Below are 26,725 nucleotides of genomic sequence, written 5' to 3'. Positions count from 1 at the left end.
TGCATCGGGAAAGTGCAAACTTGTATTGGGTCCCACTGTTAAAGTATAAATACTGGGAAATAATGTTAAAATGTAAATGCATACCTTTCCATTAACACATCTGCAACAAATGAAGGGTTGGGATACAATGCTAAAGGAAGAAGTTGAGCAAATACAGGTACATCTGCTGGATTTTCTAAAATCAGTTCTTGTTCCTACAGAAAACAAATTTAAGAAAATAGTAATAATTATTTACCAGATTATCACATGACAATGAACATTTGTTTAAAGCTACACGCAACGTGATTTAAAAAAATTACTTTTATACACTTTTGATAAATACTTACTGATGTATTATTTGTGTTTGTGAGTGGGAAAGTTAAACATGTTGCATTGACCAATGATGGCCACACAAGCTCTGATGAGATTACAGCTTGAACATTTTTCTGAAGGTCTGTATCTACTTCAAAGACAGCATCCACCCTAAAAGGGAAATAAAAAAAGTCTAAAGAAAAAAAACTTCTCAGATAAATGCATAATCATTAAATACAAACATACATAAAGTCAAAGATCTAATTAAACAGTTGAATATCGTGCTCCTCTGTTTCACCAGGCTATCTAATTAATGCACACAGATTGGCTCCATTCTTATCGTTTTAATTTATAAGATCTATTAATTGATTTCTCTGTCCAAGATTTTTGATCACCTCTGCAGGGATCATTTACAGGCACATTCCCACATTTGCTGATAAGGCTAATTATCTAATTGACAGGGCCGTGGTCCATTGAGGTGAATGCTGTGACAGATGACACCCAATAAGCAGGATTAAACTGAAAAGAAGTTCCATTTGTCATTTCTTACCACAAATAAATTCTATTGAACTTCCAACCATTAAGGCACCAAATTTGCACAAATATGTTGCAAGCTAACTTCAGAGGCATTGGATAGGCATTGAACAGGCAGGCAATGAATGGATATAGACCACGTGCAGGCAGATGGGATTAGTTTGGATCTGCATCATGGCCAACATAGGCATCTTGAGCCGAAGTGCCTGTTTCCAAGCTATACTGTACTGTTCTATATTTCTATGTTCACTAGGAATGAGAAGGGTGGGATCTGAATGTTTAGAAAAACTATGCCCACAATATCAATTTGCAGGTAGAAAGTAAAACAAGCAAATTTATTAATATTCCAACAGTTACAAACTGCCTTGAACCCACTTCCTCCATCCACTTGCTTGCTATTGTGTGCACCACAACTTTCACAAAGCACCTGTCTTCAAACCTACTCCCAGCCACTGATCTGACCTTGGTCAGACACTTAATATGTTGTTCTATGGTATGCCAACATCAAGGAACAAAATTGCTTAAATCAGCTTTAAGATGACATTCAAAACTTTAGATACTAAATAATTTCACTAGAAATAAACAGTTTGACCTGTTATTACCTCCTCAGATTTGACTTACAGACCTTCATAAAATACACATTCACCCTGTAAATTACACGCTCCAGGGAAGTAGGATGATGGCATCTAAATTCATTTTTTAAATCAGGATACCAACGCAACGGAAGTTAACTAGTCTTAATTTGAAGTTCCAGAGGAGAAGATGAAAGGAAGGTGAGCTAACTTGATCTATTATAACATTAACCAATCATGCTCCTTATGAAATAATTGCACATTTTCATCACTAAAATGTTAAATAAAACTCACTTGTGCCCTGAGGTTTCTTTAAGTTCTGTCCATTTTTTGTATAAATTCTTATATAAATCCCAGTCTGCATCCCATGCATCATCTTGCATTGCGAGACTATGCTGCAATCTCAACTCCGCTAGGAAGAGGGAGAGAGATGGTAGAAAGAAAAAGAAATGCTGAATTCAGAAACTACCTGTGTTTTCCATGCACGTATTGGTGATATTAAAAGGTGAATAAATACTTACATTTAGATAAAAAAGGCAATCCCACATAACAATAATCCCCACATTGTAAGCCAGCATCAAAATAAATATTTGCTATCTGCAAAGAAAGATTAAAATATTAATAAAGCAGGCCAGTACAATTTGTTTTATCAAAGCAAATAAAAAAAATTGCAGATAATTAAGGATACATCTGTTGCATACATGTAAAATAGAAGATAATTCATGCAGGTTATAAAATGTAAAACATGACAAACCTTGGATTTCTTTTTTGATTCTAAATCATCCTTATTATTTTTCATTCTCTTGTAGTAGAATCGCACATCCTCTGTTAGAGAACGTATATTTTGCAGTTTCACCTTCTGTGAGAAGGAACTCATTATATTTAAACTATGATGAACTACCTTCCCCTGTAAAATAAAATGTGGGCTTACAATTGGGAAAGAGGAAATTGCAAAACACATTCAGTGTTACACTTTAGTGCACAAGTTGTACAACTTCCAAATTATATATACAATTGTGATGTGGGTCATATTTAGCTTTTCCTTTTGTTCCTTCCCATTCAAATGAATTGCCTAAAAGTCAGCAACTAAATTTCAATTTACTCACAAAATCAATTCTTTCACATTTAAAAAGCAGCATGAAACAACAGTAAAAATTTTCAAAATTAGAATAGCAGAGATGTGAATTATCTTACTGGAAATGAGCATGGAAGAACAATGTGCTTGGGTGAGCAAACCAATGAGCCCACAGCAATAAGTGCCCTTACTGGGATAGTTAAAATCTGTAAATAAAAGATAAAGGGATGTTAACCTTCAACAAGTGCAAATAGTCACTAAATGTAGCAATTTACTAAAATTAATCAGCACCCAAGTACAATAGGCATTTGTACATTAACCTTCTAAATTTCTTAGATCATGCTCTAAATACACAGAGAGACGACTTAGGGTGGTGAGGGTATGGGAAATAGAAATGGGGAAAATCTTGTGTACATGTAGAAGATAGAATGCAAGTTTCACAAGGCAATGGGAAACTTGTATATACATTCAAGTACAGTTTCTAGATTAGGTCAGTTTGTGTGCACAGATTCACTTGCAATCATCCACATATGATTGCACTTGATATATTGCCTTCACCACTAACCCTACTCCCAGCTAAATAAGTAAACTGCGGCACTCACTGCTGAGATTAGCATTTTCAGTTTAATTTGGCAATGTATTACAGCATGACTGTCACTGCACCCTGGCAAGAGTCCACATCTTTACAAAGGTCTGTGGAGGACTGATTTTAGTGGGTGGCATGTGATAGTGTATAGTCTTTTCTCAGAACATTGAACAAGATTTCTCAGAATCTTGTTTCTACTTGGTATGGGGAAATTTAAAACAAAATTACACTGATGTAGACAATGGGATCTAAACTGAGACAAGTGTTAGATACAAAACAATTAAAGTTAGTGTAAAAGGCTTACAATTACTTGGAACTAAGTAGCATTTACTCAAGCAATGAAACAGTTACATAGGAAAGGATAAGACAAGATACACAGAAGTGACAAAGATGGCAATGCTACAGGTTAGCTGCAGTGCAGCTTCTCAACTGCTTAGACATTGTATTCATAACCTTGAACAAGAGGGAAGCTTAAATACACCTTCACCAAATGTATTCCTGTTTGTACTTTTGTACATACATGATTGGTATCCCAGAAGATATCAGTTAACAAAGTTAATCACTAGCAATTTTACATTCGAATTTAAAATTAAGATTTGATTCATCTGAGTAGATCAGATTATCTACTTGGGTGACATAAGCAATCACCTTGATTGATATAATGGAGACAATTTACAACTTTAAACTCTACAGATGTAAAGTGTTTAAAGTACATTATCTTTGCTTTAATATACACTACCTCATAATCTGTTGTAATCTGTACAGCTCCATCATATGGTCCTTCAAGTTCTTTTGCAGTCAATTTCATTCTAAACACTGCATAATAACCTGAAGCTAGTATCACCTGCAGAGAATACACAAGATTATGTTATTGTGCATATTATAAGTAAAATTGATAAGATGTGTGTAATTTCGAAAGGCATAATTTCTAAAATCCTAATCCTCAGAGAATAGCAACTAAATAAACAATCAAGTAAACAAAGTCATTGATACCTTAAATTCAAGGGTGGAAACAATACAGCAAACAATCTTGACCCCTTCAACAGCAATTTGTTGCATTTGCTGATTTGACATTAGATACAATCTTCATTAATTCTACCTTCTATGTTGTCAGACTTTGAAAAGTATACATAAACAAATTCTTCAACAGCTTATCACCAAAACAACTCTCCACCCTTTACCTCATCTGCCTCCTTGTCTCACCTTCTCTATTTGAAACTAAACTGCCTTCTCACTTCTCCAGTTCTGACAAAAGACTCAACCTGAAACATCATCTCCGTTTCTACAAATGCCAGCTTGCTTGTTCAGTATTTACAGCATTTTCTATGTCAGATTTCCAGCATCTGCAATTTTTTGATTTTCAAGAAACAAATTGCCTTCTTTTGCATTTATATTAAATACATTTCAAAATCTACCTTCAATTATTCTCATTTATGGTTAAGTAGCTTAAAAGGATACACAACATTTCACAAAACATCACCGCTACACTACTGTGCCTGCCCTGACTTAAAAAAAATCCTGTACTCTAAAAATCATGTGACAATACACACCAAAAATTAAATGAGCACCATCTTGAATCAAGAGTACTAAACTCGCATGATTCATAAAGGTGGAAATTTGACGACAATCTCCTGGCTAAAAGCTATTTCCTGCCCCCAGGGAGGTGCTTCAACTATAAATTCAGCAAACTTCCAATCCAAATATTTGTATTTCTTCAAGATTCATTGTGGTTCTGACAAAGGGTCCCAGAACCAAAACTTTAACTGGGGCATAAACAAACTGCTGGAGGAACTCAGCGGGTCAGGCAGCATCTGTGGATGGAAATGGACAGCTGACATTTCAGGTTGGATCATGACCGTTCATCCGGATGGTCCAAATAAAAGAGTCACAATCTGAAACCTTAACTGTCTATTTCCCTTCACAGATGCTGCCTGGTCTGCTGAGTTCTTCCAGCAATTTGTTTCTTTGCTCCAGATTCCAGCATCTGCAGTCTCGTGTCTCCTGAATCTTTAACTGTTCTCCTTTCCACAGATGCTGCCTGACACAAGTGTTTCCAGAACTTTTTATTTCAGATTTCAAGCATTCACAGTTATTTGATTTTCAATCATAATGGCATATCTGAGATTATGTTGTGAAGAGATTTGTGTTTTGCATCTTCTTGCTCATCCCTCACCAACCTACTTCCCACACACCCAATCAAGATAACCACTAGGTTAAGAACACCTTCAGTACACATTCAGAAACTCTTTTCAATATTTTTAGGTCTTTTCACTAGTGCTCATGAGTTTTTGTTATAACAAACTCAGGAGGGGAGAAAACAAATGTTTTGCCATTAGAAAGGTTTCTTTGAAAACTGATTACAGAAAGGTATTAGAAACAGATGCAAAACAAAAAAGGCTACCTTCATTGGAAATATGATATCATGCGATTAAGTTTCCAAGAATACATTCAACCATGTTGGAAAACCTGCCGTGGATATATTCCCAGTAGTCAAGGTTGTCATAAAGGTCAATTTGTTGTAACTGAAACATGTTGCAGCTTGAAATTATGCTTGAGATGTGGATTTTATCAAATGTGCATATATCTTTATTCTGATACCATCCACATACAATATCCAATTAATCCACAAAGGCTAAGTAATACAGTACACCTGAAGAGCATTGATTTTACTCAGTGCTTTGGTGTTACTGAAATCAAATTTTGAAAAACCCACAGGTCACTGTGAAAGATCTCAATTCAAAAATCGAGGTCTGTATTATGTGAATTGAGATGAGTTCTAATTAAAGAATGATAGAAAAATACAGCACAGAAACAGGCACTTACAGCCAACCTTGTCCAATTTGACCATGATGCTAATTTACACTAATCCCACTTGCCCACATTAGGCCCATATCCCACTATTCCCTTTCTACCCAAGTACTGTCCAGATGCCTTTTACACATTGTAATAGTATCAGCCTCCACCACCTCTTCTGGCAGTTTTTCCCCATGTGGAAAAACTTATGCCCAAGATCACCTTTAAATTTCTCCCCTCTCACCTTAAATCCATGCCCTCTAATCTTAGACTTCTTTGCCTTGGGGGGAAAAAAAAAGATTCTCTCCCAGGTCACTGATAATTTTGTCAACCTCTATGAGATCATCCCTCAGCCTCCCACATTCCACTGAGAATGAACCCATCCTATCCAATCTCTCCTTATAACTACACATTCTGGTGAATCTCTTCTGTACTCTTTCTATTGCTACCACATCCTTCCTGTAGTATGGCAACCAGAACCGTATACAATAAGTGCAGTCCAACTAACATTTTGTACAATTGCAACATGACAACCCAACTGTTACGTATGAACGGAGCAAGAATGACAACAGTGTGGTAGAATAAATGTCTTTACTGATTCATAGTAATCAAAATACAGAAACAGAGCAACTTACAATTTAGATCCACAAGGCCCGCGGAGACCTAAATGCACGAGTCCCCGAAGTCCCGCACCAAAAGTGAAGTTGCGTGTGCCAGAGGGCATTAGTGCTCTGACAAGCGATTGGCCAGCCAGTGTGCACATGTATAGGCGCGCGCATGCGTACTGCCACATTCACACCATCGATCTGCTGCACGATTGACCAGTGCGTGCATGCACATTCACTGCGTTTTCCGTACGGTTCATCTCTCCCCCCCTATAGGAGGGAACTACAGGGAAAGAAAATAGGTTATGTGAACAGAGGAAGTGTTGAGGAGATTTTTCCACCACTATTCTGCCTGGCATCAGTCGACCGGCCTATGCACCCTCATGGACCATCGCTGGGGGTGGGGTGGAGGGGACGATGACGACTTCTCTCTCGGTGTCTTCCTGATTAGCTGATGCCGAGGTTGGTGGGCTGTGAAGGTCCTCCCCACTTGACCAAGCGTCCACTCAAATGGTTGGATACCTCGTGTGTCCCCCATTAAGCCTAGCAGAGGCTTATGATCTGCGTGGATTTCAAGAGGCCGTCCAAATATGTATAAATACAAGTACTTGATGCCCAACATAATAGCTAGAGCTTCTCGGTCAAGCTGTGAATAACTCACCTCTGCCTGAGACATTGTCCTTGAAGTGAAAGCAATAGGCATCTCTGTTTCGCAAGGCATTCAATGTAGGAGCGTGGCCCCAATTCCATACGGTGAGACATCACATTTCATGGCTATAGGCTTTTCAGGATCATAATGCACCAACATGGACGAAGAACTGAGGCAGTTTTTATTTGTTCAAATGCCTGTTGCTCAATTCTTGACTATTCCCAGTGTTTGTCCTTCTGGAGTAGTTGATAAAGGCTTTAACACTGTAGCTGACTGATTTAAAAACCAGTTGTAATGTGTGACTAGTCCCAGGAATGAGCATAACTGCATCACGTTTCGTGGATGTGGAGCCTCTTTTAAGACTTTGATTTTGGGTTCCTGTGGATGGAGACCTACTTTGTCGAATTTGAAGGTAATCGGTTGAGTTGGCCAAAAACATTCATTTCTCTTTCTTTAGAGTAAAGCTGGCTTCCTCTAACCAGAAAAGTACTGTCTAGTGTCTGAAGATGATGGGACTCTGATGTACAAGTTACTAAAATATCATCAAGATAAGCACAGACGTGAGGCATATCCTTCGCTAAATGATCAATAAGCCTTTGGAATACCCCAGGTGCAGAACTCACTCCAAATGGCAGGCGCTTGTACCGAAACAGGCCTGTGTATTGATTGTCATAACGTCCCTAGAATCTTCGTCAAGGGTGACCTGATTGTTGGCCTCCCAACAGGCATGCATACAAGCCCTTGATACATCGCAGCAGATACACATTCAGTCTTGTCGCAGGGTTTGCAGTCAGTTTGTAGTCACTGCAGATGCGCACTGATCCATCGGACTTGAGGATGGATACGATCAGAGCTGCCCACTCTGAGTACTACACCGGCTCTATCACCTCCGCTTTCTGTAAGCGGTCTATTTCTTATTCTAACTTTGGGCCCACAGCATATGACACCAAGCGGGCTTTGTAAAACTTCAGCTGGCAGTTCTCCTTAAATTTGAACTTAGCCACCAGACCGCAGTATTGACCTGAAGCCTCAGCTTGGAATACACACTGGTGCTTTCATAGTAGAACATTCAATGCAGGGTTTCACCCGATATGAGTGATGTAGGATAGCACTGATGGAATGTTTTAAATCCAGCTTCTGCCCAGCAAATTAGGCTGTTAGCCTCCCCTGACAACATGCACCGGTAAGAAGAACAGGTCTCTGTGGTGGACCACTTCTACCGTGAATACGCCCGTACGTCGATGCCATCTCCAGTGCAGCTGTGAAACACAGAGCTTGGAGGTTGTAGTTTTGGAATCCGGTGTAAAAATGATTCGCATACCAAGGTGACGGCTGACCCGGTATCCAGCTCAAATTTCATGGGCTGGTTGTCCACTGTAAGTGTAACCAAGTACAGAGGCTGGTTCTAGTTGCCCAGTTCATGGGTTTGGAAGATAGTGTCCACTTCTTCACAGTGGCCGTCTCCTTACGTGGAGCTGATGATCGAATTCTGTCGCTTTCCTGTGGCACGCTGCTTTGCGAAGCACACCTTCGAGGTGCCCTACCTTCTGACAGAACCAGCAGACAGTCTTTTGATGCTTGCAGTCGGACCACTGGACATGACTTTCACCACAGTGATGGCATCTCTGTGGAGGCGGGTGTGATTTTGACTGGAAGCTGCAGGTCTGCAAATGCTGGCAAATATTGACGTTTACAGGAGGGGGCTCATGAGACACACGAGACCTCCTGTCCGAAAAGCATGACTTGTCCTGGGACAAAGCATACTCCACAGCTCATCACAAGGCGGTATTCACCGCGTTCTCCATATGGTTTGCCACCCATACAGTTCACCAACCATTATATTCAATGCCTCAGCCTTCGAAGGCAAGCATATCAAGTGCCTTTTTCACTACCTTACCACTAATACAAGACTAATCTAGGTTAATTAGGATAAATTAGGTTAATATAATCTAATATTATTAAACTGGACTGTGGGAAAGGAATAAGGTTGTGCCAAAATAATTTGTTTACAACGTGACAATCTCAGATACACTAGATTTCCAGGGTCTGTTTACAAGAAATCCACCTTATTTGAACTGGGGTGACTGTTGAAGTTAAGGCTAAAATACCTAATAGATGCAAGTTTTCAGCTATAGTATATCTAATTTTTGTGCCAGTACTGGATGCTATGATCAAAAAAGTACCACTGCAGATGATACAGAGATCAGAATCCTTTGGATGGGCAGGCATTAACAGTTCATCTTTTATAAATATTTAGAAAAGTGTATAACATCAAACCCCTCTGGGATTATCACTTGGGAAACAAAAATTTAACTGAAATCTCAAGTAATCCTATTGGAATTATACATATACATGAAGAAGAAAGTTAGCCAGGATAAACCATTAGCATTTAAGAAATTGGTATGTAGGATCAAAAATAAAGACTTACAGAAGACTGTTCTGTCGAAGATAACTTTTCTAAATCAGCAAGGCTGGAAACTATTGTGGTTTTGTTGCCCTTCTCTACAATCAGCAGCTCAATGCTAAGGCCATCACCCACTACATACCAGGCTTTCACTGCCAGCTAAGCAGAAAAAAAAACATCAATTAGTATCATGAAATATTGCATCAGGGGTTTTACACAATTAAGTAATGTTCTAAAGAGCGCACATTACCTCAATCGGATTGCTGTTCATTATGATAAAAATAACATTCCCCTCTTCTGTGGCACTCAGAACACCGAAGTCTATGATGCGCTCCTCTAAACTTGGAGGAAGTACAAAGTACTGCAAAATTAACAAAAGAATACCATTAGAGTTACAACATGCAATTTAAAACAAATAAATCAAGGCAAATTGCATTCTATTTCAAATCAAGATTCATAAATTATATATTCCTTTAAAAAAAACTTGTTTTGCTGAACTAAACAATTCATTTAAAATTCTTAAAACACCATTGAACAAGTGGATTCTGAAGCACATTTCAAAACAATCGTCACTCCTGCTGCACAGCAATACAATAATGATAATTACAATTGCCCCCAAAGTATGTAAAGAAAGTTTCAAAGGAAGGCCAAACTAGTGTAGTCACAGGTTCACTGCGGATGTGTTTAAATGCAACTTAACTTTACACAACTAATATGATTTGAGGTACTGAATTTATAGAGTTATATAGCGTAGGAAAAAAGGCTCTTTGGCCCACCATGCTCACATTGGCCACCAAGTACTTGTCTATACTACTACTATTTCCCAGCACTTGTTCCTGCAGCTTTCTATGGCATGACATTTCAAGTGCTCATTTAATTACTTCGTAAATCTTGACAGTACCTACCTCTACCGCTCCCTTAAACCAATACCTTCAGGTTATAGACACCTATGCTAAGGGGAAAAGTTTCTCACTATCTAACCAAGTCCCGAATTTTAAATACGTCATTCTGATCATCCCTCAGCCTTCATCGCTCCAAAGAAACCAAATCCAGTCTATTACGTCTGTCCTCACAGCTAAAACATCCATCACAGCAACATACTGGCAAATCTTGGTAGCAACCCCTCCCCGCGTAATTGTATCTTTCCTACTGTGTGGCAACCAGAACTACACACAGTACTCCAGCTGTGGCTTATAGAACAATTTCTATAGTTTTACCGTAACCTACTTCTCTTATATTCTATGCTCCATTACGAAGGCAAACATCCCATTTGCATTCTCAACCCCTCTGATTAATCCCTGCCTCTCCACATGCAGATTAATTTTATTCCTTGAATTTTTTTTTCCAAGAATTTCCCTAATACTGATTTTTGACTCAAAGGCCTGGAATGACCTGGCTTATCCTTGCTGCTCTTCTTGAATAAAGGTACCACACTGATGTTCCTTCAGTCATCTGAAACCTCTTCTGTGGCCAAAGACGGTATGAAAATCTGTGTTAGAGTCCCATGTAGAGTCCTCCCTTGCCTTCCGCAGTAGCCCCAGCACACATCTCATCAGGTCCTGGGGCTTTATTTGCCTTCAAGCCTGCTAGGAAATTTAACAACTTTTTGATGGTAATTTGTTTTAGAATCCCACTGGCCCCCTCCTAAATGTTCCAACTACAATGCCCTTCTCCAAAGTGAACACATGCAAGTAGTATTCATTTAAGACCTCACTATATCCTCTAAGCATACTTTGGCCCCCTACCAGGCCTTGCTCTTTCCCTGGTTACCCTCTTACTCTCTCTATACTGAAATGTTTTGGGATTTTCCTTAATCTTGCCCTCCAGTGCCATTTCATGCCTCTTCACTCTTCTAATTACTTTAGGTACCCTCCACAATCTCGGCCCTTGTGGGGCCTCACCCATTTTCAGTTCTCCAAACCTGCCTTTTTATTTCCCTTTATCCAACTCTTGATGCTCCTTGAATTCCTTAGACTTGTTAGCCAGTTTACAACATCCGTATATGCTCAAAACAAGTGCAATACATAGAGTATACAGGAGGCATAACAATAGAGAAAGCAAAAGGAACACTGCAAAAACAGCAAAATATGTTGAAAATGTAAAACTATTATCTATTAGCTTGCGAAAGCTCACCCTAAAACTCCTTAAACATCTTTTGAACAAAACTAAATAGAAACAGAATACAAAATTAAACCTCAACTTTCAGAGTTCCATAAAAGTGTGCAAAAGTATTTTTGAAACTAATTTTCAGTTTGAATATGGCTCTTAAATTGTGCAGAACAAAAAAAAACTTAATGCAACTTAAAACCCATTTAGTGGTACATAAATGGACTCTTGCTCCTGTTTTCTGTTAACTGAACTTCATTAGAAAAATCACCATTCACGTTTTCACACTAAAATTTTCACTTGTGTACTTACATCTAAAAACCCCGTATAGGCTCGTACAGGCAGATGGAACTTTGACGCATTTGTAATGAGCAGGATGTTGCTGTCTATATGAATGGAGGAAGTGGTTGCCGTGAAAAGGAGAGAGAATATATAGAGTCCTTTGTGTGGCGGAACAGTAACTGGTGTGCTGAAGTTTATAATCTGCAACAAAAAAAGGAAAATAGGTCAGATCTTAATCATTGTATAAAATAAATGTCTTTGAATTAGACTTCATTGGCAAGGTTTCCACTATTGGTTATCCCTAATTCTCATGAAGGAGGTGCTGGTCCAAAGCCACCATCTATCACTGCAGTGCAGAAACTGAAGCAATTGTTTTGAGTTCCAAGATTATGATCAACGATAATGAACAAACACTGATACGTACCCATAGGAGGGCGAGTGACTTGGAGGAGGAATTGGAATTGATGTTCCACTTGCCTGCTACTGCATCCCTTTAGGTTGTACAGATATCAAACCTGACTGGTGCTTTTGAATAAACTTTGGCAAATTTCTGCACTGCATTCTGTAGGTGTAAAAGGTGCAGAAGGGGTGTGCTATTTTGTGAGCTATTTTGGCTGTCAAGCTTCTTGAATACTATTGGAACTGCCGTCATCCAACTTTTGTCTTGTAGATTGTAGGAAGGTGTTCTTCAGTAACTAGATAAATTACTCAATAGAGAATACCTATCCTCTGACCAGCTCACGTAGGTACAGTATTTATGCAGCTGATCCAGTTCAGTAGAGGGATTCAGTAATAGAAGTGCAATGAAAATTGAAGGGTGATGATTAGACTTTCTAATTGGAGAAAGTCATTGTCTGCATTTGTGTGGCATTAATGTTTCATGCCACCGAGTTTCAGAACATCACCCATGCACGTGTTACATGTGGTATGGATGTTCAGTATTTGAAGTTACTGTGCAATCAACAACATATGTTCATTTCCGACATAAAGGGTCATTGAAGCAGCAGCTGAAGATAGCAGATCACATCCAGCAAAAAGTCCCAAGGAACTCCTGTAGCAACCATCTGATGCTCTGATGACTGTCAAACAACCAACTTCCTTTACGCTGGTTACAAGTACTGCTCTCCTCCAACTTACTACAGCTCTTTAAAACCACATTATCACATGCTATTTGGGCATCAAGTACTATTGCTCTCTCCTCACTTAAGTTCTTTTAATTATGTCTGGATCAAGACTAATTAGGTCCAGAATTCAACAATTCACTGCTTAAAAAGAAACAGGTAACAAAACACATTCAAACACTTGATTGAATAATTAAGATAGTCATAGTTACCTTGAACATTGTCTTTGCATCCTCCGGCAAGGAAACATTGTGTATAATAATTGGAAAACTGAATGTATTTGTTAGATATATTGGCCTCTCCACTGGATCTGTAGGACTGTCCCTGATATGAAAGAGGGTTGCTGCATGGTCATATCCTAAGTACCTGTGAATCACATAAGTTTTTTTTTGTCAGCAGAATCTTGGAAGGGATTCTCAATTTATTAGGAAGTGCCCAAAACAAAAAAAAATCATCTATAGTTTAGCATTGAGTACCATAACAGTTGACAATCTGGTGCCAGATTTTTACTAAATTGTGGTTGCCATTGCCATTGCAATTTCAAGGTTTGCTACAATGATTTGGAGAGGGCAGGTGATAGCACGAAAGGAAGGAGGAGGGGTAAAGTAGCAAGTAGTGCACAGTGGGAACTCTCTTCTTCACATCAGTGTTAAGCCTCCAAGAAGAAACCTTGAAATAAGAGCTGTTTCTGTTATAAGTGATGAAGATATCGAATTGTTGCAAAGGGTTCATTCATATCTTTTAGCTCTTACTGGTTTGGACTCATTTAAGGGCCTCAGTGTATCAGGGTACAGAAACACAAACCACTTTTCGAATAATGAATTAATTTTAAAGTGCAGTCACTATTGTTATGCTAACAAAAGCACCAGTCAAATTACACACAAATTTCCACAATCAGCTTCTTTTATTCTTGGCAGCACTGGTTCAGCCATGGTTGTACAATGTTTCCGTATCCCACCCTTCTTTTAGTGTCAAAAAATTACCTGAACAGAAAAAAGGAGTTGCCATTTTAACATCCAACAATCTAGCATCCACTTCGTACTAACAAACAAGTGACAGCCCAGATTCTGTATTCAGATCCTGGAGTGGGCCATTACACATGACCAGCTGACAGGCTAGTGCTGTAACTGAGCAAAGCTATTTGCAAGTATCTTGAAAATAATAGTAGAGAGATCACTATGGAGGTGCACGTTGTGCATTTCTAGTTATAACCACTGGCTGAGGGCAGACTGATGAACATTTACATGAAAAAAGGTTAAGAGTTCTTCACTCACTAATCTTGGATAAAGGACCTCACACTGCACTTAATACAAAGAACTTTCTGGGTTGTTGGATATCTGGCAGAAGGAGATAGCATTGGTGCTGCTGGATAAAGAAAACTGCTTAATTCCCATTTTCCCACCCACTGAGGATCCAAACTGGGACTTCCTGGTCTTTGAAATGAGATACTAATGAACCTTTCCTACATCATAGATAACGAAAGAGTCAAAGTTATACAACACAGAAAGGGGCCCATCAGCCCAATTTAAGCATGTCAACTGTGATGCCTATCCACATTAATCCCATTTGCCCACATTAGGCCTGTATCCCTCTATTCCTTTCCTATTCAAGTACCTGTCCAAATGCACTTTAGATGTTGTAAATTTATTGAATAGCTGTGAACAGTTCAGGATAGATTTCAATACAACATTAACACTTTAATGAACTGTATTCATCTTTAAAACAAAACTTATGTCTTTCACAAAGCTTGCTGAACAAAGTGTGCCTGCTCCCCCAGTTCAAATTTACACATGCCCTCAGAAGCAGAACTGGCAAGACTTATGGAGAGAGGGGCAAGAAAGGAAGGTCAGATTGGACACGAGCTCATTGGAAGATCATTTTGGAAGTACAACAATAGCTAGTGCCAAAAGATTTTGATATAATAAAACCTCAAAGTATTTTACAGGAAGTTAATCAGACATAAATTGACACAGTTGAAAGTGATAAAAGGATGGCTGACCAAAAGCTTGTTCAAAGATGGGTGTTAAAGTGCAGCTAGGAGGAGGAGTGTTAGGTCAGAGGAAGAAGGAAGTTACACAGATCAAAGCATGGCTGGCAATGGTGTGGTGTAGGGTCTGTACAAAAGCCATTAGCTGGATGAACATTTTCTTGGAAGACAGGATGATGTAAGGCCTTTAAAAGGAAATGACCAAATGAAGAGAAGTAATATCAAGACACTAAGGTGTGGATAGGGAGTGCTGGACTAACAAGACTCAGGAATGAGGACACAGACAAAAGAGAATTCCAGAGGCAGAGTTAAGCAAGACATTCAAGGATTTCAGGATAAATGTGCCTTCTAATTTACTCGGCTTATCCCTTCTTCCCTCATTAAACAATACTATCTATTCTCTAGACCACTCCTGTAGCTAGGGTGGGATAGATATTTGAGAGTCTCCATTGTTTTTTTTTGATTATTAAGAGACAGCCTGGAATATTTCATCCGAAGCTGGTGATTTATCTGCTTTCAAAGGTTGTTTTTCTCCCAGGTACTCCAGTTTCCTCTCACATGCAGATTGGTAATTCCTTGCTATTGTAAATTGTCCCTAGTGCAGGTGGGTGGCAGATGAATTGACGTGGGGGTGGGTGGAGAGGGCAAAAAGAGTTGATGCTGATGTGAGGGGGAAAAATGGATTGATTAGTGAAGGTAGATGTTTGATGAGCTCTCCACGTCTACCATAAATCTTCTATTTTTGCCAGGGAGCAATGAGAATCTGGATTTGACAATTTCACTTTTTTTTCTTGGTGGGAAACATTTGTCTTGAACCTTTAAATCCCTCCCACAACTCTGACAGTGATTCACCAAGTAGTTTCCAGTCCACATTTGATAAATCACTACTTGGTAAAATTTGCCTTCCTGCAGTTTATATTTTTACTCAAGTTATGGAGCATGAAGGTTTGAAGGAAAGCATATGAACAGTAGAGGCTGAATGCAATAACAGTATAAATGAAGGCTTCAGTAGTAAATTTATGTGATGACAGTCAACTCCCAACTATTCTGCAGCAGTATTACTGGTCTGAAGATTGACCCATGCTGCCAGAAGCCAAACCCTCTGATTGCCCCCGAAAACTGCTAGGCAGCTGGAGCCTCATGCTGGCCGCCACTCTCCTGGCTGGTGGTGCTGGTGTGGCCTTCAGGGTTCCAGCTGCTGAGGCATTCACAGTTGATAAATCCAGTCACAGCACCCTGCCTTGTAACTTCAGAGAGATACATCATTTGTCCTTTTTACTTCTTCCCTTCCCAGCATCCAGGAACCTAAACAGTCCTTTCAGAAGCAGCAGCAGCAGCATTCAATGCTCACAATGTGGTCTACTCACATTGGAGAAACCAAATGTAGGTTGGCTGACTGCTTTGCAAACTGCCATTCAATCTGTCAGGGTGACCCTGAGCTTCCAGTAACTTTAATTCTATATCCCATTCTGACCACTTTGTCCTTGGCCTCCTACATTGTGCCAATGTTCAAAGCAAGCTCAAGGAACAGCTCCTCATCTTCCAGCAGAGTGTATTATCACGCCCACACTTAAAGTTAATTTCGTGGATGTGAATGTTCCTTTCAATTTGTTTCAATTTTCTGTTGTTTTTAACTTCCAGCTTTTAAGCAATTATCACCGTGACAAAATAATATTTTTAAAGATATTTCTTCTATCCTCCCTCTTCCTCTGCAGTTTAAAACCTGCTTGTCTACTCCCTTTTCCAGGTCTGATGACGACTGCTGCCCATTTTTCTCTGCTCAAATGATATTTGACCTGATGAGTGCTTCCAGCATTTTATTTATTTTGGATTTCCAGCATGGACAGGTTTTTTTTGCTCCAATTACTGGCAATTTCTTTTTTAAGTATGAATAATCCATTTTCATTTCCTTTTTAAGCTATATCAACAACTACTAACAAGAATGAAAGAGTCAGACTTACCCTTCTAACACCTCTGCTTGGTATGGAATTTCAAGTTTTGAGTAAGTTTTCTCTTTAGCTTTCACAGTTATTTTCCCAGCAAACTGCAACGTTCTTTTTGCTTTTGAAGCTGAAATTAAAATCAACACATTTTTGATATATCCATAGATGAGTTATTTTTGGTAGCAACCTTTCTGCATCCCATAGTTTGCAGTATATAGTAACTCTTAATTGAATTTGTACATTTCTAAAATTTGACCTATTCTACGCAAATCAACCACATTACCTTTAACTTCTTCAAATGTATTACATTTTGAATTATCTGTGATATGACTCAGTTTACAGACCTCTTCAAAAACACTTTACCTACAATTTATCTTCGGCAAAAACACGTGCGCTTGGGATTTCTCTCCTTCAAACGGAGAAGGAAAGAAGGGCATGAGGATTTGATATTTGATAGAAGTGTATTAAAGCATGCAAGGTACGATAGAGTGAATAGGGAGCACAGTTTCTACTTGCATTATGGTCAAAAGACCGTTTTATATCCTGCAAAGAAAAAAGTTGAACACAATTTATGATTTGGGACACTACCTGAAAAAGACAGAAAGGGAGTTTTCAAAGAGGAACTATATGCAAATGTGGAAAGGAAAAGGCTTTGGGGAAAGGGTAAGGAAGTTGGTTCCTTTAGAAGTGCCAAGTCTAAACACAATTAGCCAAGTGGTTATTTCCTATGCTGTATAATTCAGTCTTGGTAACATTCTGTTCTAATTAATGATATTTTAAATTAACAAATCTTTATCTGTATATATAACATATACATTACATAGAATTAGAGTATTTCACACTTCCGAGAAAAGTTATTGTGACAATATGTACTTTCCACACTTAATATCTAGATCCAGCTTAATTAAAATTTTAAAGAATTCACTTACCATCAAATATAATACTTGCAACTTTGGTATATTTTGTTTCTGATGCCTTCAGTGTAATTGGCTTAAAGTCTACTGTAACAGCTTCATTTGGTGAAGATGGTTTAATACTCTAAAAACCGAACCAATATAAATTAGTCACGAAGCAAAAATATAAATGAAGGCATAATTTTGTTCTGAAGTCATGGAAAGTAAAAGCTTACCGTTATTGGTACATCTTTTGCTCCTGAATTTAATAAATGAAGGTTTAAAACTTTTGGAAGATCTGCAGAGAAATGACATGATTAGGTACTTTACTGCTCCACATGTACTAGCTGAACACTGATTTAAAAATTCAACAAGTAAAGCAATTTTTTTTTCTCCCGGTGGAGACCATTCTGTGTTCAATGACCACCAGATAACAAAACTATTTGCAAATGCCTCATTTACTGTCCAAGAGATAAAATTAGTTAGCCAGAAACCATCCCACCCACCCCACAACATATTCATTGAGGGCCAGAACTTTCCTTAATAAAAAGGTTAAACTGAAATTACAGCATATCCAGAATGAGAATAAAGAGTCAGTAAAATAAAAGGTCATAACTGCATGTTGTAACCTGGAATAAACCAACTGACAGTAATGCTGAAAGAATACAAACGATAACACTTAACATTTCATTGCAAACTGGTCTGAGGATTATTCCTTCACAAGTATAAGATAATGGCAATGACTGATGAAAAAGGTAAAGTGCTGAGCAAAGTGTGTAAAACTTAGATTGAAGGACAAGGACAGATGGTGTCAGCACTGGAGTTAGAGGCAGGAATACAGAGCAAATCAAATGATCAATATTGAATTTTTAAATAGTTAACAAGTTTAGTAGCTCACCTTGAGATCGTAATGTACCAAAATCTAACATTTCTGTTGAGGAGTAAATTCCAGGTGCTGTAACAAGAATAATTTTTATTTAAATCCAATAGATTATATATTAGAAATTGAATAGAAAATACGGGAGGAAATATCCATTTGACTCGCCTGTTGTAACTTCCACTTCCACAGGTAAAATAAGGAACTCTGTATTGTCTGATGCATTTGTTTTTATTCTGATAAAAGCTGTGTGATTATCTGCTTCTCTTGAAGAAAAACTGGCTCGCATCACAGCTTTTGTTTCATAAGGTGGAATCTCCTATTGAGAGGAAACATTTTTAAATGGATAAGGAAAATCCATTACATACAAAGAATCAGATAGTAGAAAGCTAGAAATCATACTTCATTGAGATGACACCCCACCCTCACACCAGAGGCATAGCAATATGACCAAGACCTGTTTATGTTTTGAGCACGAGTATAAGATATGTTTTTGGGCTGTTATTAGATGGAGTATTGGTACGTTATTAGATGGAGTAAAATATTTTGTAACAACAATAACAGGAAAAGCTATGAGAACAAAAGATATAATAGGGGCATTTTTTCATGTTTTTGTTGGAAACAAAGGGAATTTCATTCATTTCGTGTGAAATAGCTCAAGGAATTTAATTAGATTTTAGTTACAGAAAGATGTTTTGATCCCCTCTATACTTTTTCAAAAGTCCCAGATGAATGGCATTTAACCACATACAGACTAACATACCAATGTAATTCAGTTTTAACCATCTGGCTGAAGTCAATAATACATTCCTTACTCCTGTCAAAATCAGTTCCAGAAATGCAAACTTGGTTCTAGCAATCCTGAGCAGAGCAAGATCAGCAAAGAAAAACCTTAGAAAGCTCCAGCTACCAATTTATCCTGATACATTAAAATAAAAAGAATTTCCATTTTGAGCTTTTTAAAATTTGCATAGGATAAATGAACACCAGCTTTAGACTGTTCAATCTTTAAAATGGGATTCAAATTCAAATGTGTTTTAAGTTCGTTTATGCACCAATATGCAAATGTGTTGGCCAAACCCCACCACTCAAGTGGTGACTCAATTTTTCACCTGTCAAGTTCAGCAGCCAACTTGTGAAAAGTGCCCGAACACCCAGAAGACCTCATTATAATTTTGTAGGTACAATTCTATAATTGTTCCTTAGATTTTCCTCCTTGACATTCACGCATCAACTCTGTTGCAGGATGGGTTTTGAAAAAGTGAATTTAATTACCTTTTCTTTTAAAAAAAAGCTGCTGCTGTGGAAAAAAAGCATCAGGCCTCCACAGAGCACTCTACTCAAATGACTTGCCTAAAGCTTACCAAATTGATCATCAGACAATATAATCACACCACTGGTAATTCAAAAACTTTTCCGCACCCTACATTTTCTCTACTTGCTAAAATTACTATAGCAAATTCAAGAACACAGATATTATTTTGGCATCCAAGTCACAATGAGGGCAATTCATTGACAAAAGCTCTATGGCTGCCTGGATTCCTATAAAACTTTTCTAACTTCTGAAAGAAACTGGTTGAAAAGTAGCTCCACTCATTTAATTTTAACATTTCAAATAGCCCAAAAGCAGATCCTGCTCAGTAGCCACTCATGCATTTACTTGAGTATTCTGCAGTTGTAGCAAAATAATGAGGTTTCGCCATTACATCATAAAATAGATATTAACTTCAGGTTTAAAACAGAAGTGTCAAGTGGCAGCTAATGATTCAGTGCTCCTCCACAGGCAATATGGTATTCTGCCTTCTCCAGCATAATCACAAAGTGATCTTAGACTCATTTATAAACTATTCTCAATGCTCAACAAATACACTAGCTTTAAAATTTTCATTTTGTGATTTGGAACTTGCTCAGATAACTGACTGTAAAAAGCCAAAAAGCTTGGAAGTTCCTATCCCAAGCCCTCAAAAAGCAATCATAGTAGTCTGTTTCAACTAAACGTCTGGTTCAATTAAACAATGTTGCATTGCAATAATGAAAAATAAAGTAAATGGCATTTATTTAATATTTACCACCCTATTCTAGAGGAATTAGGAAGTGCTAAACACATTAAACTTAGGAAGTGCTAAACACATTAAACTCACCCATAATTTTCTAGGACCTTCTGGTTGACCTGTTGGAAGTTCTAAGTGCAGATCTCCTCCACTTGAATACATTTCAACTACCTGGTAAAATAAAAGTCAAATCTTAGCCATTAGCAAAACTTTTAGAGAAAGGTTTGCTAAAATTGTTCACATTTCAATACCAATGATGTAATAGAAATCTGGACTGGGACCTGAATATAAACAGGAAGTCCCACACCATTTTAGTCTTGCATTGTATGGAATGCAATGACTAGTTCAACTCAGATTTTAAAAAATGCTCAGGGGATTCTGGATATATTAAATATACCTGCCATTAAACTCAATATTTCAGCAAGACAGGCACTAGCACTTCAATTTTAATTGCCAGGAGTAAACTGCACATACACAGGGCTCTATTTAACAGAAGAAATGGCATTCGATCTGCAGGTGCCAACCAGTGTAAATAATATATTGGTTAGCTGTTAAAACAGTTAACCAATGAATAAATGCATTGCCAGACTCAAAATCCAATTTAGGCACACCATGCTGTTTCCATTTTAGTACTTGCATTTTTGTGCCTCCAATCCTGAAGTTTGCAACCAGTGCAGAAAGGTTTTCACAGGGAGTAGCAGCCCTCCAGTGTCTCTTCTACTTTCCAGATGAATATGGATAATAAGTTGACTACTGAACAAGAGGAGATACAAGAGGCTAATCCAATTCTGTTTCTTTTTCCCCTCACCGCAAGGGTGCACCTCACTCAGGTTGATGGGGTGGTTAAGTCATTGAACCAGCTTTTCACTTCCTTAAGTGAATGATCCTTGTAGAAAATACAAACTTTTTTTGAAAAGAACAAATACACTCGGGATTTCATGGACTCCATTTGTAAATGCTGCACCATGCTGACACACAGTATGCTCACCCACTGGAAAAAACTTTCCCAAAATACTAAGTGCTGTCAAAAAGTATTCAAGTACAGTTGCCCTAATTTACATAGCAGACCCTATCCATTCATTTCGCCAACTCTGATTCATTCACATTATTAATTTTTGTAACTAGAACTTGGCAACAGCTACATAAACTATACCGAACTCCTGCTGGCAACCATCTGTGGTTACTTTGTGGAAACTGATGCCATTTTGTGTGGGATGTTAAGTTATAGGGCAACTTCATAAGTTGTATTGAATCTCATTCTATTTAAAATAAATATCCTGTTTTCACAAGAGAGAGAGGTTAAACTAATCTCACTGAAATAACCCGACTTCTCTACGAAAACATTTCAACTTAAATTTCTTCCCAAGTACTGTTTTGTTCGTACATAGAAATTTCTTTTAACTAATCACTTTCTGAATTCAAGGCCTACAACTTTTGAATTGTGAGTATTATTGTTATAGATAAATATATTGTAATATATGGGGGAAGATTTCAGGAAAATCAATGAGTTGAAAGTTTTTGAGTTCATAAAATTAGTTTCTTTGAACTCAATATCCGTCTATCTGTTGTAAAAACAGAAAATACTATTCAGTGGGTCTGCTGAGAGATAGAGTGGTTGTAAGCATAAGCATCAACAGCTTTCCTTGATGTGCTGTTGCTGCCTGTGTATTTACAGCAGGTTGTTTCCAATGTCCAAATTATATCTCAGTTGATAACATTAAAATTGAGTGCAAGCAAAAGAGAACAAAAAAAAATCGAGAACTGGACCCAAAGCTGTGACTTGTTGAAAAAAAAATGTATGTAGAATGCTGCCTTTGCCCATCAAACGTCAATTGCAATATTGGATAATGCAAAAGAGGCATCATGTTTACATGTAAATGCAAAGTTTGTGAAACAAAATAAAGAATTTTCAGTGGTTTTTTTTCAGGTATTTCCAGAAATAAAACCATCTGTTCACACCTTAACAACCAAGATAAAATAGCCAAACATTCAAAAGCAAGCAGCAATGAAAATGCTTTAAATAATTGAGAAATCTGTCACACTTTCACATAAGTCCTTGATAGGATTCTCCCAAAATAAAGCCACCTCAGTCACAATTGCAGTTGCACATTTCTACCAAACGATGGAGCATCATTCTCTCTAGATCATACCACAATTCAAGCAATCTCAAACTGCAAACATTCCTAGCCTTCCTCTTGAAAAGCATTTACTTCTAGATGTACTTATCCATATTTCAGTGGATGACTAATGAAACTTTTCATTTTGGAAGTGATACCATTTTCCCCAGAATGAACAATTTACTATCCTCAAAGAGGTTCTTACTGCATTTTCTCTCCTAAAATCCCTGCAAATATCCTAAATTTTGGGCTTTTCAAACACTTTGCCGTTGCGCAGATTTGACTTGCAAATTCTACTGCCCCAAGGTTATCATACATTTTTGTTCAGTTTCAATGCTTTATTTTGTTACTAGCACACTTCTTCTTAGTCTGTGAGCTCTGCTACTCATAAAACAGTTTTCTAAATTTTTAAAACTCAGTTCAAATTATTATATTTCCATGGTGGATTTCAAACACCCATTATGGTTTGTCTTATTAGCTAGGAGTTTAAATGCTAGGGAGTTGGTGCAACTTTGCCAGTCAATTTGGGACTGGTGGTATTTGACTTCACTTCAAAACAGTTGTGACATTTTTGATTTTCTCCAATTCAATACAAAGTCTTATGTTAAAAATGACCAGTAAGGGAAACACTTATTTTTTGTCTGGGTGTGTGGGTCATTGTAGAAAGGTCTGTGAATGATCATTAGTTTAGGACAAATTAACTAAAGCAAACCACTGGCCTGTTGAACGTTGACGTATTAGCATTGCTCAGAGTCATACAACACATATACAGGCCCTTCTGCCTATTGAGTACACACTGACCAGTAAGCACCCATTTACACTAATCCTACATTACTTCCATCTGATTCCCCCCTCATTTCTATCAACTCCTGCCAGATTCCAACACTCACCTACACACCAAGGGCAGTTTACAATGGCCAATTAACCTACCAATTCGCATGTCTTTGGGACGTGGGAGAAGACCAAAGCACCCAGAGGAAACCCATGCACTGCATAGACAGCACCAGAGATCAGGACTGAACCTGAGTCTGTGGAGCTCTGATGCAGCAGCTCTACTAGTTGCACCCCTGTGCCATCCTTATTGCTATTAAATTAAATAATTTACATAATCCTTGTTATTAAATTCCTTTAAAAAACTGACATAGTAAATATTTGTAATTTTAGACTACTTTATCAAATGTGGCCATTTACCACAGCTTCAAATAGCAAAATTTCAAGTAGCAAGCCACTTCTTTCAATTACTGCATAGATGCTGCTTTTTGATTTGTAACATTTTTAGCTTTGATTTGGGGGTGGGGGGGCAGGGTAGGATAAAAAAAATTAAATACAATGAAGGGTACTTTTAGGAACTAGGAATGGCTGCTTTAAATCAACATTAGAATTAAATCCTTTGTAGATTCTTCTCCCACCAAGTCACTGCTCCAAAAAATCTAATTCTTTGTGCTAAAGTCTTTGATTACAAGATTAAATATGAATTAAATATGGCTAATAATGCCTGGTCTTCCATGGAAGGCAACTTCAAGAATGGGTACTCAGATCTTCAGATCTGAATGTTAATGCAAGCACATGACCATCACATAATTTCAATAGACAACTTACTTGTAAAGGTTCACTGTGAGGGTTGTGTATATTTATTAAAGGTGAAAAACTGCTATTTACAGGAACTCTTGCTCCTATAAATGGGCGCAGACGGTAAGGATTAGGTATTCCAACACCAAACACCTGTAATAGAAGTTACAAAAGGATGATGATTTATAAAAATGTCAAAGATCAATAAATTAAAACAGACAGCCAATCAATAAATATCAAGATATGCAAACTTAGATGACCTAGCAAATTATCAAAAGACAAAATACCTCAACCATACTAGTATTTAAAAAAAATGACTGTGAAGTCCGCTGATATGTGAACAGAAATTGCCTACTCTTTCAACTTACTGAAGGGCACACCAGGGGGAGATAAAACTCGTATACAAGGGATGCCAGAAGTTAATAACTGAAATTGCCTAAAGGTCAAACTATTTTCGCTGTACCAGGCTGACACTCAACAAGTTTGAATAGAAATGTGCAAGGAAGATTTGAAAAGGTTGCAGGTTCTTGGAGTTTGAGAGTGGGGGTTGATGGGTTTGTGGAGAGTAATGGTTTGAAGGGACATAGAAAAAGGGAACCAGGAAAGTTGTAGGCAAGAACCATTGACATCAACAATATGCATCAGCAAATAATAATTAGAGTTGCCGCATCAATTATTCTGCCCTAAAAAGAGAGAAATTAATTTAGACAAACGTTCAAGTTTAAGCGTTTTAAAGCATTTTAAGACTTTAAATTCTACTTAAATTAATCAAACTATATTATTAATTAAAATTTAGGATTCTCTTACCTGGTATGTAAATACACCATGAAGTGATGTATTAATAAATAAAGTATTTTCTACATTTCCCACTACTCTCGCAAGAAACACTACGTCAAAAGATGTGTTTCCTCCTGGTGGGATTATCTGGGCAGCAAAGTAAAATAAAATGTGAATTAGCTTATACCCTGAGTAGCTATAACAGATTTTGTTGATTCATATACCTTGGACATATAATCAGTTTGGCATCAGACAAGACTGTGGTAGCCAAAATGCAGTTATAATTAGAATTTGCCATTTTGTCCGAGCTCTCGCATTATGTTTCAAAGAAACTGTGTCAATGCAGAGAAGAGTTTATGATTGGTTGGAAGTTTGAAGAAAATAATACTATTTTGCACCCTCGTTATTTCAAATATATCGGCATTGGTAAGACACCCTGAATAATGCCATCTCAGCCTTAACAGCCAGGTTATACATCATATTACTCTAATATTTCTAAACCAAGTACAAATGCCTAGAGTCAGGAGGAGGAACAAAATGCCTGCAACCAGTATAACTGGGCAATAAATACACTAGAAGTTTCTCAGATTGTAAACTGATGGAAATGAAAATCAAGCAGTTTCTATAATAAAAAATACTGTTACACAAATCCAGTTGTTTTCCTCCCCCACCACCACCCCCCCCAAATTTTAAGTGGATTAAGAACTTAGTGTTAACTGCACTGGAGGTACTGAATTCCTGAATTGATCTGCTAACATTTTTATCACCTTAGCATTGTAGACAATCTAGTTACCATCAAAACTTCAAAATACTCATTAACCACTTGAAGGATACGCTTAAATTCTTTTACAGTTCAAAATTATTCATTTTGAAGGTAACTACAACAAAAAATAAACACTACTGTAAAGAGCCTGAGCGCCTCAAATTCTTGCACAGTAAACTAAAATACATTTAGCATTTCCTCAATTCCAGTCAAAATATCATACGTAGCTGTTGAAGAAAAACAAAACAACCCTAAAAGAAATTAGCTATATATCATCACTGCCTTTTTTGTAAAGCATCTTCACCCATCTTCGATAGCATTAAACACTCAGTACTGAACAAGAATGTCAGCCAAGGTTACATGCTCAAGTTATGAAGTGGAGCTTGAACTCGTGAATCAAACTCGAGGCAAGACCTAGAACTGAGCCAAGGCTGCCATTTAATTTACAGCAGGTGAGGAACTGAGTTCAGTGACTGTAATAATCTCCAGTGTTCCCAACATTACTTGTTGAAACAGTGATTTCTATACATTCAAATGATTGCAGAAATGCTGAAGTTGCTAATAATAATTCAGCACTACTCTGCAGAGATCCATTTTGCAGTCTTCTACACTGTAATCAACAGGATTCACTGATTTGATGTGAATTTCAAAACATCTAATATCACTGTAGGAAATAAAGTACAATTTTTTTTAATATTTACTGCTTAGCAATCTCTCTGGCCTTAAGTTT

At 37.7% G+C, this 26,725-nt stretch overlaps 1 protein-coding gene across 1 annotated transcript in view; it reads right to left on the bottom strand.

Annotated features, from left to right (window-relative positions):
- tmem131 (transmembrane protein 131) overlaps positions 1-26,725 on the bottom strand; it is a 144,994-nt gene that overhangs the window by 32,301 nt on the left and 85,968 nt on the right. Inside the window, exons 6-24 of the mRNA XM_052026299.1 lie at positions 25,263-25,379; positions 24,486-24,608; positions 20,860-20,940; positions 18,887-19,037; positions 18,740-18,796; positions 18,078-18,139; positions 17,878-17,986; positions 16,967-17,075; positions 13,231-13,384; positions 11,928-12,098; positions 9,760-9,870; positions 9,534-9,668; positions 3,798-3,902; positions 2,592-2,678; positions 2,152-2,304; positions 1,919-1,994; positions 1,692-1,809; positions 327-462; positions 85-194 (exon numbers count right to left, since the gene is read on the bottom strand). Of these exons, the coding sequence (XP_051882259.1) occupies positions 85-194; positions 327-462; positions 1,692-1,809; positions 1,919-1,994; positions 2,152-2,304; positions 2,592-2,678; positions 3,798-3,902; positions 9,534-9,668; positions 9,760-9,870; positions 11,928-12,098; positions 13,231-13,384; positions 16,967-17,075; positions 17,878-17,986; positions 18,078-18,139; positions 18,740-18,796; positions 18,887-19,037; positions 20,860-20,940; positions 24,486-24,608; positions 25,263-25,379 (2,165 nt within the window). The remainder of the gene's footprint in view (positions 1-84; positions 195-326; positions 463-1,691; positions 1,810-1,918; positions 1,995-2,151; positions 2,305-2,591; positions 2,679-3,797; positions 3,903-9,533; positions 9,669-9,759; positions 9,871-11,927; positions 12,099-13,230; positions 13,385-16,966; positions 17,076-17,877; positions 17,987-18,077; positions 18,140-18,739; positions 18,797-18,886; positions 19,038-20,859; positions 20,941-24,485; positions 24,609-25,262; positions 25,380-26,725) is intronic.

Source organism: Pristis pectinata, chromosome 11, assembly GCF_009764475.1.
Source record: "Pristis pectinata isolate sPriPec2 chromosome 11, sPriPec2.1.pri, whole genome shotgun sequence".
Lineage (NCBI taxonomy): Eukaryota > Metazoa > Chordata > Chondrichthyes > Rhinopristiformes > Pristidae > Pristis > Pristis pectinata.
This window is presented reverse-complemented; position numbering and strand designations above follow the sequence as displayed.